The sequence below is a fragment of the Camarhynchus parvulus genome, chromosome 14 (genome assembly GCF_901933205.1).
Source record: "Camarhynchus parvulus chromosome 14, STF_HiC, whole genome shotgun sequence".
Lineage (NCBI taxonomy): Eukaryota > Metazoa > Chordata > Aves > Passeriformes > Thraupidae > Camarhynchus > Camarhynchus parvulus.
The window spans coordinates 7,307,401-7,320,865 of record NC_044584.1 but is presented as its reverse complement, the minus strand read 5'-3'; the positions used below and the strand labels follow the sequence as shown (position 1 = coordinate 7,320,865).

At 42.6% G+C, this 13,465-nt stretch overlaps 1 protein-coding gene across 1 annotated transcript in view; it reads left to right on the top strand.

The window, feature by feature from the left end:
* The window catches only part of SDK1 (sidekick cell adhesion molecule 1), a 389,058-nt gene that overhangs the window by 295,790 nt on the left and 79,803 nt on the right, over nucleotides 1–13,465 (top strand). Inside the window, exons 23-27 of the mRNA XM_030958488.1 lie at nucleotides 1,738–1,847; nucleotides 4,249–4,399; nucleotides 6,507–6,744; nucleotides 12,504–12,619; nucleotides 12,878–13,067. Coding sequence (XP_030814348.1) covers nucleotides 1,738–1,847; nucleotides 4,249–4,399; nucleotides 6,507–6,744; nucleotides 12,504–12,619; nucleotides 12,878–13,067 — 805 coding nt within the window. The remainder of the gene's footprint in view (nucleotides 1–1,737; nucleotides 1,848–4,248; nucleotides 4,400–6,506; nucleotides 6,745–12,503; nucleotides 12,620–12,877; nucleotides 13,068–13,465) is intronic.

Genomic DNA, 13,465 nt, shown 5'->3' with positions numbered 1-13,465 from the left:
TTTGTTTGTGTAGGGCTTTTTTTTTCCTTTTAAATCTGTTTCTCAATTCTTTGTTCTGCAGGTTCAGTTTAGGGATGTTCTGTTTTACCGTGCAGACCCATCTCAGCTTGTTTCCCTTTAGATTCCACATCCATGGGCTTCACTACAATTTATGGAGCTTAGTTAGGACTGGGAATTTTAAAAGGTCCATAATTTTCACTACCATAATTTTCACTACCATCTATTTTATATGTTGTTTAGTCTATGGCAGTGACCAACAAGTCTGAAAGGCCCATCAAGAGCTGTCCAGCCACATCCTCCATGGAATCAGTGTTCTGCTGGGAAGATCAGAGAGGGCTTCTTTCCACAGTGCAATGCAGAACTTACTTCTCTGGCCTAATTTTCTTTGTGTCATTTCTTCATGCACAAACATAAATATGCAGCACATCAAGTCCTGGGTGAGCGAAGAACTAAAACATCTATAAATAATTCAGGCTGCTTCTTCTGAAGGGAAAAGAAAAGAGTGAATGAAACCTAATTTTCTATTTGAAGTACTTGGGGTACACGAGATACTTGGGGCTGTGGTGCCTGTCGAGTGTTTGACAGCGTCTGTGGCTGTAACTCGTACACAGAACTTGCAAGGGATCTGTTTAGAAAAGATTAAAGGAAATGGCTCTTTACACAGTGGGTTGTGAGCTTGTGGAATGTGTTGCCACAGCAGCCTATAAGAGTAGGTAGTGTCAGTAGGTTAAAAAGGGATAAGGTGTCTTTGTGGATGTTAAATCTGTGAATAGACACTGAAGGAAGAGCTGCCCAGGTACCCTCTGCCACCCTTCAACCCCTCACTGTGGGTACCAGGGTGAGGGAATTGGGCTGCAACCACCCATTGTGGGATTGGAACACCAGAGGAACATGCTCAGTGCTGGGGGATTATTCCAGGGGCCTTGCCTGAGCTCCCCTGGGTTTCAGCACCTGCAAATCTCCAAAGTGAAGCCCAGCCATCCAGCCCTTCTCTTCTCCCCTTCTCCACACTCCTCCCATGGCTCAGGCACAGCCCTGCCCATGTGCGCTGCATCTTCCAGGTCAGGCTCTGGCCTCTCTCATTCCCTGTTGGTTTCCTTTTAAGTCCTGATTCATCTTCATTTAATCTCCAGAAAGCTGCATAGAAAGCAATGCTCAATTCTCATCAGTGTTTAGTCCCTTCTAACTCTGCTGTGGCTGAGGGCCCATGTTGGGCAACATGTTGTGATTAATTACTACAAAAGGTTGCTCATGGAAAAGTCTGGTCTAAGTGCAGAGCAGCAGATGAGGTTAAAACACTTTTGTTCTTTGACTTTGTTCTCTGTCTTCATTTCCATGGCATTTTGCCTCCATTGAGACTTACTTAGTATGCATCAGTTCCTGCAAGTTATTATCAAGGCTATTTTTCATTCTCTTATATTACTACTTGATACTTTTGTATTGTGGCAGGAAGATTGAACAGGGTGTTATTGCTCTCATGGTGTTTTTTCTGGAATGGATCTTATCACAGGATCCAGTGAAATCCCATCAGGTACAAGGAGACTTGGCTAACTTGGCTGGGTTTTTCTCTTTACAAATAACTAGTCATATAAAAATTGGTATTAACTGGAAAATGTGTTTAACAGCATTTGTGCTTCCACTGCTGTGATGACACACATTGTAAAAGAGGTTATATGTATTACATATATATATATATATAACCTACTTTGTATTCCTTCTAACCTCTCCCTTGTACAGGTTGGTGTGCTGGGTGATGAAGAAGAATGGGTGACTCTTCATGAGGTGGAGAATGAACCTGATGCTCAGATGCTGGAGGTACCAAACCTCACTCCTTACACTCATTACAGGTAAGAACAGCAGGTAATTTTCTGCAACATGGAAAAGAAAAAGAGTAAATAGCAGCATGAAGCAGCTTTCCTATTCAGAAACATCTGGCTGAGTTTTATAAGCTGAACAAAAGGGAAAAGCTTTGCTGTTTTCATAGGTTATACTTAAAATTACCAATCTGATATTGTTAATTGTAATTCACATAAAATCCAGTTGAGAGGGAAATTCAAGTGCTCAGTGAGATGGTTTTACAAGTAGCTGCTATCCTGTGACTTCCTCCCTGAAGAGAGCACCAGCCAGTGACAAATCAATCGTGGTTAAACTGGTGCAAACCTGTAATTACATATTTGCATCAGCTTAAGCATCTCTTTATTGATTTAACTTAATTTGGTAACATCAGTTAGATGAAACCTTTGTTTATAGGAATTTACCAAGTTAAGCTTAATAGATATAAGCAATGCCTAAACTGATTGAGGTGACTCTGCATTGTGGGTGCACCCCAGTTAAACGAGATTGATTTTTAAATCAATCCAATCCAAGTGATGCTGTGGTATAGACAAGACTGGAGAATTTGAGGTACTCAGCCCTAATGAAAATACATTCATGATCCAGCTTGCTAAAATGTAGAGGCTGGTGGAAAGGAAATCCAGTGGCAAGTGTTAAATCAGTACTCTAGAAACTTGTCCATTTTGTGCTGGCTGAAGGGGCTATTAACTAACCCATGTGCTGTTGTAAGCCAGGAGTAGGTGCAACCAAGGAGAGCTCATGTAATTTACAACTGACTCAGTGCTGGCATGTAATTTTCCTCCCTTGGTCACAAACCCAGGAACATATTGAATTTCTCACTAACTCTCCACTGAAGTGTTTTAAACCTCATCTTCCAGAGCTAAACGTTTTACTAAAAGGTCTTTGAAAATTTTTTTGAACTTAAGTAGAGACTTCTGGTGCAGAGGTTTAGGAAAATTATCTTCAGGTTAAGAGGATTTTACTCTCCTCATAAAGACAGATCCTAAAGCTGCAAAGGCAGGGGTGAGCAAGAAAGTGCAGGTTGTACCACAGTTCAACCTTCACTGTCCATGAAGAGTAAGGAAAACTTGCACTCCCAGACAGGTGCATAGAGAAACATTTTTGGGATAGCAAATAATGAAGAATATGAGAAATTTGGGCTGATTGTTTTTTCCCAGTTGTTAAACTTTTTGGCTTATTTTATTCTTACATGTCATTTTTCTCTAGTATTCCTTGAATTCTAGAATGGTCCCACTTTATGCTGGAATCCTTCACACATGCACTTCCCTTTGACTTTTCATCTCAAGGCAGCACCTTGGATTTTGCGTATTTTTTGTCTCTCCTACATGCAAAGATAGGAACTTTTTTGGTTTTGCTTCAGTCTTGACCATTTTTATACAAATTTTTGAAACCTAGAAAGCTGTTGCCAAATGGATTTGCTGTCCCCTGAACGGTTCAGTCATTGCTCACTGAGGAAATGCATGGTGGGAGCTGATTATCAGAACACTTCTTCACAGGCCATTCTTCTTCCCTATATTTTGGGCCAGTGTTTGAGGGTGAAATCAGGACAGTATTTGTTTAATGTGTTTCCTTCAGTGCACTTTGGAGGGAGATCAGAGCAGGTAAATAAACACTGCTGTGTTGACTGGCTCATCCTTTTCCCGAGCTCAGTCATTAGGTCCAAAAATTAAGGGTTTAATGTGAGCAGGTCATGTATTTATGTGCAAGTGCTGGGTGCTTCCAGTTGCTTGTGATGGGTGAAGGTATCTGAAATATAGAGCACATCTTAATTATGTGGTTCTCCTTGTAAAAAAAGATTTCCCTAAATCTTTTGTGACCCAATAAGGATTTCTATTGTAGAAGAGATGGTTTGAAGCAGACAGGGTATTTTTTAAAGATGCATATCCATATTAAATAACTTAATCTTTCTTGTGCAGGAAGGCTGAAAATGCAGCACAGGGATAAATCAGCCTCTTTCAACACGTAATTGAGGGGAAATGTTATCACCAGTATATTTTTTATATTGACAGGGAATGAGACTATCTGAAGTTTGATATTTTAATACCTTTCTGAATGTATTGTATAAGCATCACCAGAGAAAATCACTTACTGCCAGCATAAGCTCATCAGGCTTGGTATAATTAACATAAATTTCTCACACAAATACCTAAGTTTCTAATAGACCCTAAGCTAATCTCATTTTCATTTTTTAAATACCTGAGAGGATCTGGAAGCAGTTACCATCAAGCATTCAGCAGTGAATACAAAGGGGACCCGCGTGTGGCGACCTTTGCGGAACGTTTCGAAAGCCGCTAATTCATATTTTTCCACCCGTCCTCCCTCCCTGGAGAAGAGAGGGAGCATTCCCTGAGCCCTGACAGTGACACTTGCTGCTTTTCTCCCCCCTTGCTGCAGGTTCCGGATGCGGCAGGTGAACGTGGTGGGCCCCAGCCCCCTGAGCCAACCCTCGCGGGTCATCCAGACCCTGCAGGCGCCGCCGGACGTGGCCCCCGGCAGCGTCACTGTGCGCACAGCCAGCGAGACCAGCCTGTGGCTGCGATGGGTGGTGAGCAGCTCGAGGGATGTGGGGATAGGGGTGGAGATGGGGCTGCTCCCCCTGAGCTAGGGGAGCCCTCCCCAGAGTGCCTCCTCCTCCTCATCGCGCTCAGTGCAGAGGAGCAACAGCCAAATTGTTTCCTTTTCCAGACTAGTCGGAAATCTGAGCCTTGCCTTAAGTGCCTTATTAATCAAATAAATTGCCTACTGCCGCTGTTTCTGCCACTTCATCAGGGGAATGTGGCTGTGTGTAAAAGCTTGGCTTTGAGGAGCTCCAGGACCACAGTCTGGGTCAACACACAGGGCAGGGACGGGGCGCTCGAGCCAATTTGCCGCTTTCCAGGGCTCGCTTGTTTGCTCTGTACAAATCAGTCCCCAGAAGGTGCACCCCAGCCATGGGCAGCATCCTGTGGTTCTCAGAGCTGTGGTGCAGCAGCAGTGAGGCTGGCACTCCTGTGGGAAGATTAGATTTAGCTGAATTGGTGTGGAATTATGCGGTAAAATGCAGAGATAAATGATTAATTGCAAAGATGCGGCAATTGCTGACATCGCTGTGCCCCTTTACCCATCTCAGTTACCTGCGGAGTTGCCACGTTGGGATTTACTTGGCAATTAACCTGCTCCAAAATGGTTTTTCTTCACCCCTGTTAGGCAGAGTTTTCCGCCGGGGTTACTGTGGTGTGAAGTTGATGAAGCACAGGTTTCCTTTTGCCCAAATGTTAGCTTTTCCATGCATAAACTCATTATGGCTGCAAGTCAAATTCAGGCTGGGAACAAGAAGGTTTTTCTCCTGTTGGAAAGGAATAATTTGAGTTTCTCAACAGGACACTGCACTTAATGCTGAACCTTGCCAGACCAAAACCTGAAGCTTGAAGGTGTCACCTCACTACCCACAGAAGAGCCATTGCAGTCCCTTTGAGAGGCCCCACACAACTCTGTCATGGCTTTTCTGTGTGAATATCATGCCCACGTTGGCACTGTATCCAGACCTACATATCTTCCTCAAAATTAACTCCAGGTTGTTTTAAGAGCCTTTAAAACGTTAAGATTGTGCTGCCTGAAAGCCTGTTTTCCATGAGTCAAACTGCAGGGTTCAGGAGAAGCAAGAGCCACAGCTAAAAATGACCTGATAAACGCTTTTCATGCTTAATAACATCAATATTTGAAAGTGTTTAATGTCTTTTATTTCAAGACCTGCAGGTGAATCTGTTTTCCCCTGGGAGCTGGGGATTCCTCCCTTCCTGCAGAATGAGGGTCACGCTTCTAGCCCTGCATGCCTGCGGGGTAGAGTCTTCTAAGCTGTGAAATGTTAATGTGTATCCAGCTTTCCCAGTGAATCAGAACTGAATCTCAGCCATCCGTGGCATCGTGTAGTTAGTTTTACAGCAGAAAAACTCCAAACTTCATGAAGTAGGCTAATTATTTCATATTTTAATCTCTGAAATTGCTTGGGGAGTTAGAATACTAGAATGAATCTCTACTGATAAATGAGTAGGCAGAGAGTCAGTAAAAAAAAGGCAAAAAATGTACCATAAATGAATTTGTCACATGCTTCAGCAATTTATCATTCATTTCCATAATTAATCACAAAGCTCTGAAATATATTGTATTCATATAATCTCTGTTGATACACCCACAGCAAAGGGCTTGGTTTTGTGAGCAAACCTACTTGGCTCAAAATTAAGGTAAAAAAATCAAAAGAAAAATTCCAAGCAGCACAGAAATGTAGAAATCATGAAGCATAAACCAGAAAATCAACCTCTTGATCATTTTTGCCTTGCTATGGCCTGCACATGGATTCAGGAACAGAACCTTGGGGCAAGCTGGACTATGTAATGAAGAACAATAATCATGCTCTTTGTTTCTCATCTATGTCCCCTAACCTAGAGACAAAAACATGGACAATTGTGGCAGCCCATTGAGATTTTTCACAGTGACACTCATTAAGAAAGTACTAAGCTCTGCAGCTGTTTTATCACCATTGGCTCCTGGGGTTTTTTGTTGTTTTTTTTTCTTACTGATGCCACTTGTGTCCCCTCCTGAGGAGTAGCTGGGGTCAGTTCCCAGCTCTGGCCGTGTGTCCTGACGGGGATGTTGTGTTTCCTGTCACTCGGCAGCCGCTGCCTGACACGCAGTACAACGGGAACCCCGAGTCGGTGGGGTACAGGATCCGGGCGTGGCGCGTGGACCTGCCCTCCCCAGCCCTGCTGAAGGTGCTGCCCGACCGCCTGGCACGGGAGTGCACGCTGGAGGAGCTGCAGGAGTGGACGGAGTACGAGCTGCAGATCCAGGCCTTCAACGCCATCGGGGCAGGGCCCTGGAGCGAGGCCGTCAGAGGCCGGACGCGGGAGTCGGGTGAGTCCAAGCACAGAAAACCTAGGAAATTCACCACTTTCTGCCCTTTTGTTCAGATTTTAATTTTTTAGTTTGGTGTTTCGATGTTGGGTGGGATTTTTTTGCTTGCTGAGCCGTGAAATCTGAAATTAAATTTAAAAAAACTATCTTGAGATGCACTGCAGGCAAAAAGACATACAGACATTTGAAGGGTTATTTCTTTTTTTTTATTCCTACCTTGCTTTCATGCACAAACCTTCAGGTTTTTTATTTAAAGCAAACAAAACAATCTCTCCCCATTTCTGCCCCAGTGTGGACAGTGCAAGGAGAAGCTCGTATATAGACTTTTCTGGCTTAGATACCTCTCTCATGCCTCCTCTTCCTCTCCAGTACCCTATTTTCCCTAATCCCCCCCTTTTCCCTGTCTGCTTCTAGCCTGAGGCACATTTTCTCACAGCTGTGGTTACCTGAAATTTCATTTCAAGCACCAAATAATTCTAAAAGGGCACAAGTCACGTTAGAGAGCTGATTACCCAGAGAGAAATAAAATATTTACCTGAGCTTCTGATGGCACGTTTTCAAACCTGCCTTCCAAAATTGTGTGTACAAGGCTGTGTAGACATAACCTGCTCACAGACCTGGAGCAGCAGGGCTGTATTGTTGAGCTGAATTGTCCAGGCAAGCACAGAGACTTCAAATATCAGAAGGAAGCTGTCACTCTCAGGCAACAGTAAATTACTGTTAGCTCAGGAGAGCAGTGAAGGCAGATGTTGAAAAGCTGCTCTCTAGCTGTTGACTTCCCCAAAACTTATTTCCAGACCTACCCTACAAGCACATGGGAAAGGAAAAGTTATGTTGCAAGTTAGCAACAAAATGAGTGATGTGTGGTTTAAAAGTTTAATAATAAATCTATTTGTGACACTTCTTTGTGCAAGGTTCAATGCTGATTTTTTTCCCTCTTTTTTTTTTTTTTTTTTTTTGCAATTTTACTTTGTTAAGAAAGTTTTGGGATTTAATCCTGTGCATGCCTGATGTGTGCATGTCTGTGCCCTGTGTACCATGCAGTGTTTCTTGGTGGGGAGCGAGACCAGGCACAGCAGGGTTTGGTCTGCTGGTTCAGATAACTCTGCTTTGAACTAGGCAGGGATAAAGCTAAACAAAGTCATCCCCCTCCATTGAAGTGTTGCTCTTTGGGAAGGAGTAATTGCAAAGCGATTGCCAGAGGTATTTTAAAGAAGGCTTGTGCTGGAGTTAGAGATAGCACGACCCAGACAAAGCAGTTCTGTATCGTAATAAAAAGATATCACATCCTCCACTTTCGCCTCTCCCCTGCTCTTCAAACACTTCTTTTGAAATGCAGCAAATACTAAGATTAAGTCATTTCATAAAACCTTAGGATTGCAGCGCTCTTGCTCAGCATCTAAAGATCAGAGGTTACGCGTGGATCTGGCATTTTCTCTGGGAGTATTAAGAAAAGGTTGACTTGAAACTGATTGTGGGAGGCACACAGAACCTGGGATCAAAATAACACAAAGCTGTGATCTAGGCCGTAAGGACTTGTTTGGTTTTCTCCATGTGTTTGCTTTGATACTGACATCTGATTTCTTGCATAGAGCAAGTCAGGGCTCAGACTTTTGGCTGTATCTTCCTAGATTTAGAATATACAAGATGTGCTGGCTTAGCAGCAAACTGTATGAAAGCACTTCAGGGAATCTGGAATTAACCTGTATGCACAGTCAAATGGGGTTAAAATGCAAATAAAAGATATTTAAAGACAGAGAGAAAGGTCAAAGCACTTTTAGGTCCGTCTTCAGAACTATAAGAAAAATTCCATTTATCGCTTATGTTCTCCAAGCACTTCAAAATATTTCTTTTTCCGTTTTTTAGACACAGAGTCTTAGGGAAGTTGGTTTGCTGGTGCTGGGGGTTGTAAACATCCCACACAGCTGGGCAGAGGTGCCTTGGCCAGGATCATGTGGTGCTTCATTGGCACAACTCCTGGTTCCATGTTTTGTGCCATCGAAGGAGATAAAGGAGTAGAGCCCAGGCACTAAACCAGGTCATGGTATCTGATGGCAATGCAATCACTGGAGCCCAAAATCTTTATTGAAAATAAAGCTCTGTTTGAGCATTTGTTTGCTTTAGCTTATGCAATCACAGCACTGATAGCTGAGCACAAATGCCAACAACAATAGTGGGGCATGTCATTACAAGTGCTCACTGGTTTCTGAAGCTCTTGAATATATAAAACAAATCAAAACCAAAGAAACTAGGAGGGAATAAATAATGCTGTAGGTTTTGGTAACACTGACTTGAAAAACAGTTGGGAATTCCTAAAACGAAAATCTGGGATAGGATTGCAAGCAGCTGAAGGTGGAGGGAGATGAATTAGGATTTTTAAACAGGACAGGTTCTATCAATCCAAAATGTTTTTGTAATGTTAGAAATTAAATAGCTCATTAAATTTTATGGTGTAAAATAACTGCAGAGTAACAAGCTCAGTTTCCACTCAATAAATTGACAACGACAGTAGGTCCAATATAGAGAAAGCAAGAAATTGCAGAGGTATCTGATGTATTAGAACAACCTTGGCAGGGCTGCTTCCTCTTAAATACAGACCCTGTTGCTTTCAAAAAAATTCATCTCAGATACACCTAACCCAGTGCCTTAATGGATTTTGTGCTCTTAATATTCAGCTACATGAATGTGTACACTTGTCTTACAGGATGAGCTACTGTAGGAGCATGGTCACACATCCATGGCAAGGATCAATCTCCCAGTGCTTGGGAGTCTGACCTTCACAGAGCAGTTACTGTGCTGTGATGGAGCATCTCTTGATAATTCAAATGTAGTCCAATGTCACTGTGGGGATTTGTACAAGCTGAGGATTTGGCCTGCAGTACCTAATTTTATGTGTGCTGCAGCTCTGCTACTTTTGCCATCAACCTTGCTGGAAATTTGCACTTCTTAGCCAACATCAGATGTACAATGTGCCACTTTAATTTTTGCTTTCAAAAAGAGTGAGGGATGTGCAGCTTAAATGAGCTGCAAAAATGCAGAGAACCAGTGCATCCCACTCTCTAGCTTTCCTAGAAAGCCAGAATACAGACTAGCTTATTAAAACCTCGTTTTGGCCCGGTTAGAGACATAAAACAACATAATTTGCTGTACATCGGATGTGGCTGTGTCAGATGTAGAAAGAAGATGCATGATTTTAGTGGATAACCTTAAAAACTTGAGCTGTTATTGACATTCCAGTGCAAAGTGCCAGTAACTCTGTGATTTCCTACGTTTGATCTTGTGAAGTGCTCCGTGCTGGCACTTTGCTGGATTAGCTCATCGTTTAGTTTCAGTGTTTCCGGTTCATTTTGTTCATGCTCTGGGATTTTTTTTGGACACTGTTGCTTGGCTTCTGTGCCGTTCTTGCAGGTTACTAATGAGAACTCAGCTTTTTGGAGCTTATAACAAAGTCTTCAGTGCAACAGTTTAAGGAAACCAGCATTAGAGAAGGGAGCTTGCAGAGGAAAGAGGGATTATGTGCCTCACTCACTAATTAGTCTTAGCCAACTATAATTTCTTTGAATCACAGCTTCCTGAGAGACGAGATGGGTCAGAGAAATGAAGGTTACCTTTCAATTCATTCTTAAAGGGTCGATCAAAGTCTGTTACTTGATAAAAGACTAGCAACAATAAGATCCATAAAATCACTTGCAGTTCCTGAATTCATATTAGAATCAAATTCTCGACAGTGAGGCGAGGACTGAAGATTTAAAGCTTGCTCAATTAACACAAGGATTTTTACCATTCAGGCATTGGACTTAGATTCCTTTCCAGTGAGAGGGGGCATTCAGCTGCTCTGTCACTGGGAATTGAGAGAGGTCTGAGCTAATGAACCTCCTTCACTCCTTTGTCAGCTGTCCAGTGTCCCACCAGCAGTGTGACCATCCTCACCTCAAAGCCAGGATGCCCTCAGAGCCAGCCCGGGCACAGACTCTACCTTCTATGAATTCAGGAGAGTTCCTGGCTGCTGATCAAAGAGGAAAATAAATATTTGTAAAATAAAGTAACTTTTTCTCTTTTGAAAGGCCTCAAACCAGATAAAACAGAAATAAATGTGGCTGGAAAGGGCTTCTTTCCTCTACACATCCCGGTTTCTTGTGACCCACCTCCACCCTTTCTCTCTCCAGGAGTGATTCATGTGGGAGTAGCTCTTTGTGAAGATCTACAGATAAAGTTATGGCAGCTATCCAAAGACATTCATGGCTCCTGGCAATCTATTTTCCTTTAACATAATTATATCCTTGTGGGGGATAAATCTGGGAGAAGATTTAAAAAAAAAAAAAAGACACTTCAGTGTTGGAGGGGGGAAAAAATTGGATTTCAGTCTGCTGCAGTGTCATGTGATGGTGCTCTGTTTCTTATGCCCCAAATAATTAGTATCAGGGAAATTGTTTCAGAAATTACTGTCTCTGCCGTTAATCTTGAGTGCACAGGGGTGGGGGTACCACGTTTTGGGGGTGGGATTTTTCCATTTTTATTAATTCTGGTGTCATACTCATTATCTCATTCATGTTGCTAGGAGCTTCAGGAGCTCGCCTCCAAAACAGCAGATCTGTTCTTCCACTCGGACAGCCAGGAAAGCTTTCCTTTGGCAGAGCTTTGGGCTGCTTTTTGTGATATATTCAAGCCCTAATCAAGCTGTACTGTCCCTAAGTGCTTGTGTAACATAACTTGGTGAATGTTTTCTGGAGGTCTGACAGGTGTAGCAGGCTTTAGAAAAGATTGTACCCTTCAGATGCTGGAAATGCCATGGGGAAAAATGCAAAAGGGCAGCATAAAATGTGAACTCTTAAAAATAGCCTCACATCCTGCTTGCATAACGTGACATGCTATTAAGCTTGCCTACAAAAGGCTGCAGTTGTGTGGTTCTGCAGCACTTTGAGTTTTAATGGCATGGGAAAATGCAAGTTTGCTCTTCTCTGGAGTCAGAGAAAATTACAGTGTTCCTGTGCCATCAGTCCTAATGATGTTTGCCATTTCATGAGAGCCAATTTTGCAACAGAGATGAAATAGGCATCTCTCATTGACACCATATCAATCCCTGAAAACACTCCTGGTGTTAATGCATCCATCTCTAATTGATGTCTTGCAAATGTTGAGCACTATCACATCATCAAAAGGCTGCATAGGTTAAAGAACTTCTTACTGAAGTGGCAGTGCTATCCAGGGGGGGAATCATTGCTAGCTCTAGACAAGATGTTACAATTTCCTTTCAGATAATATAGGAAGCCACAGGGGCATAAAACTTCTTGTTAGAACAGATCATGCTATAAGATAAACTCACATTCAGAGAGACTTCTGGGTTTTGGCATAGGGAATAAAAGGTATGGTAAAGAAATACTGGGGGATAGGCTTCTGGAGAAGTCCAGGAATTTAAACTTGGTTCTAATTACTGCAGATATATAGAATTTGAAATTTATTCATAGCTGTCAATATTTACTGTCTGTCTGTAGACACTGATAAGTATTAAATGTTTAGCTCTTTACAAACATTGTCATTTCTGAGATGAACTGGCAAGAAATTGTGAGACAGGCTGAAATATAAAGATGATGTAGAATGAATACAAGAGAAGGGATTGTCTAAAACATATTCCAGCTCTTTTGGGTTTGAATACTCTTCTCTGGGATCCTGGAAGACTCTTGGGCTGGCAGGGAGATGGCAAAAGATTATCTGCTATGTCTGACCTATTTCTGCTCTTTGGTGATGCTGTGTGGTTCCAGTTCCCTCTGCTCCTCCTGAGAATGTCTCTGCTGAAGCCGTGAGCTCAACCCAGATCCTGCTGACCTGGGCAGCAGTTCCTGAGTCTGAGCAGAATGGTCTCATCCTGGGCTACAAGGTATGCAACTGGAGTTTCACACTCATTTGATTCTTAGTGCATTACCAGGACATGATTTTGTATTTATTATTTACTTGCTGGGTATTCTTACTGCTCCAAAGTCAGCTGGAGAAGATACAGGAGGTGTGCTGGCTTTGAAAGGGGTGATTGGTGAATGTTCTCTCATTTTATACTGGGTGAGAAGGAGGAATCTCCCTCTCTCCAGTCCCCATGCAACAATCCCTTTCCTTCTGTGTCTCATGCACATTTATCCTGCAGATCCTTTACAAAGCAAAGGATTTGGACTCAGAACCCAAGAGCCAGACAGTGAGGGGGAACCACACCCAGTCAGTGCTGCTCTCAGGCCTGAGGAAGTTTGTCCTCTACGAGCTCCAGGTGCTGGCGTTCACCCGCATTGGGGATGGGGTCCCCAGCTCCCCAGCAGTGACAGAGAGAACCAAGGATGATGGTGAGTCTAAAGGCTGCCAAAATAGCCATCTTATCTGATCCAACCTTATAAAGCAGATTTCTTCTAGTGGTGCAAGAGTAGGCAACAAATATTTCAATTTTTGGGATTTTTTTTTCAGCTTTGAACCCAAAGGACATTGGCTGAACCTGGTATAAAACTCAGCAGTATCCCATTGGTCATGGGCTGAGAATCTGGCAAAAGCACAGAAAACCAGTGTCCCCTATTTTCCTCCTTCCCTGCAGCTAATGAAGAGGAAGAAAACTTCTAATATTGAACTCTGTAGCTTGGTGGAGATAATTTCTATTGAAGACAATTTTAGAGACCAATTATAAATTCCTATTGAAGTTCAATCATGCTAAAAAAAAAATGTGCTGCAGTTGAAAGCAGTAAACAAATTT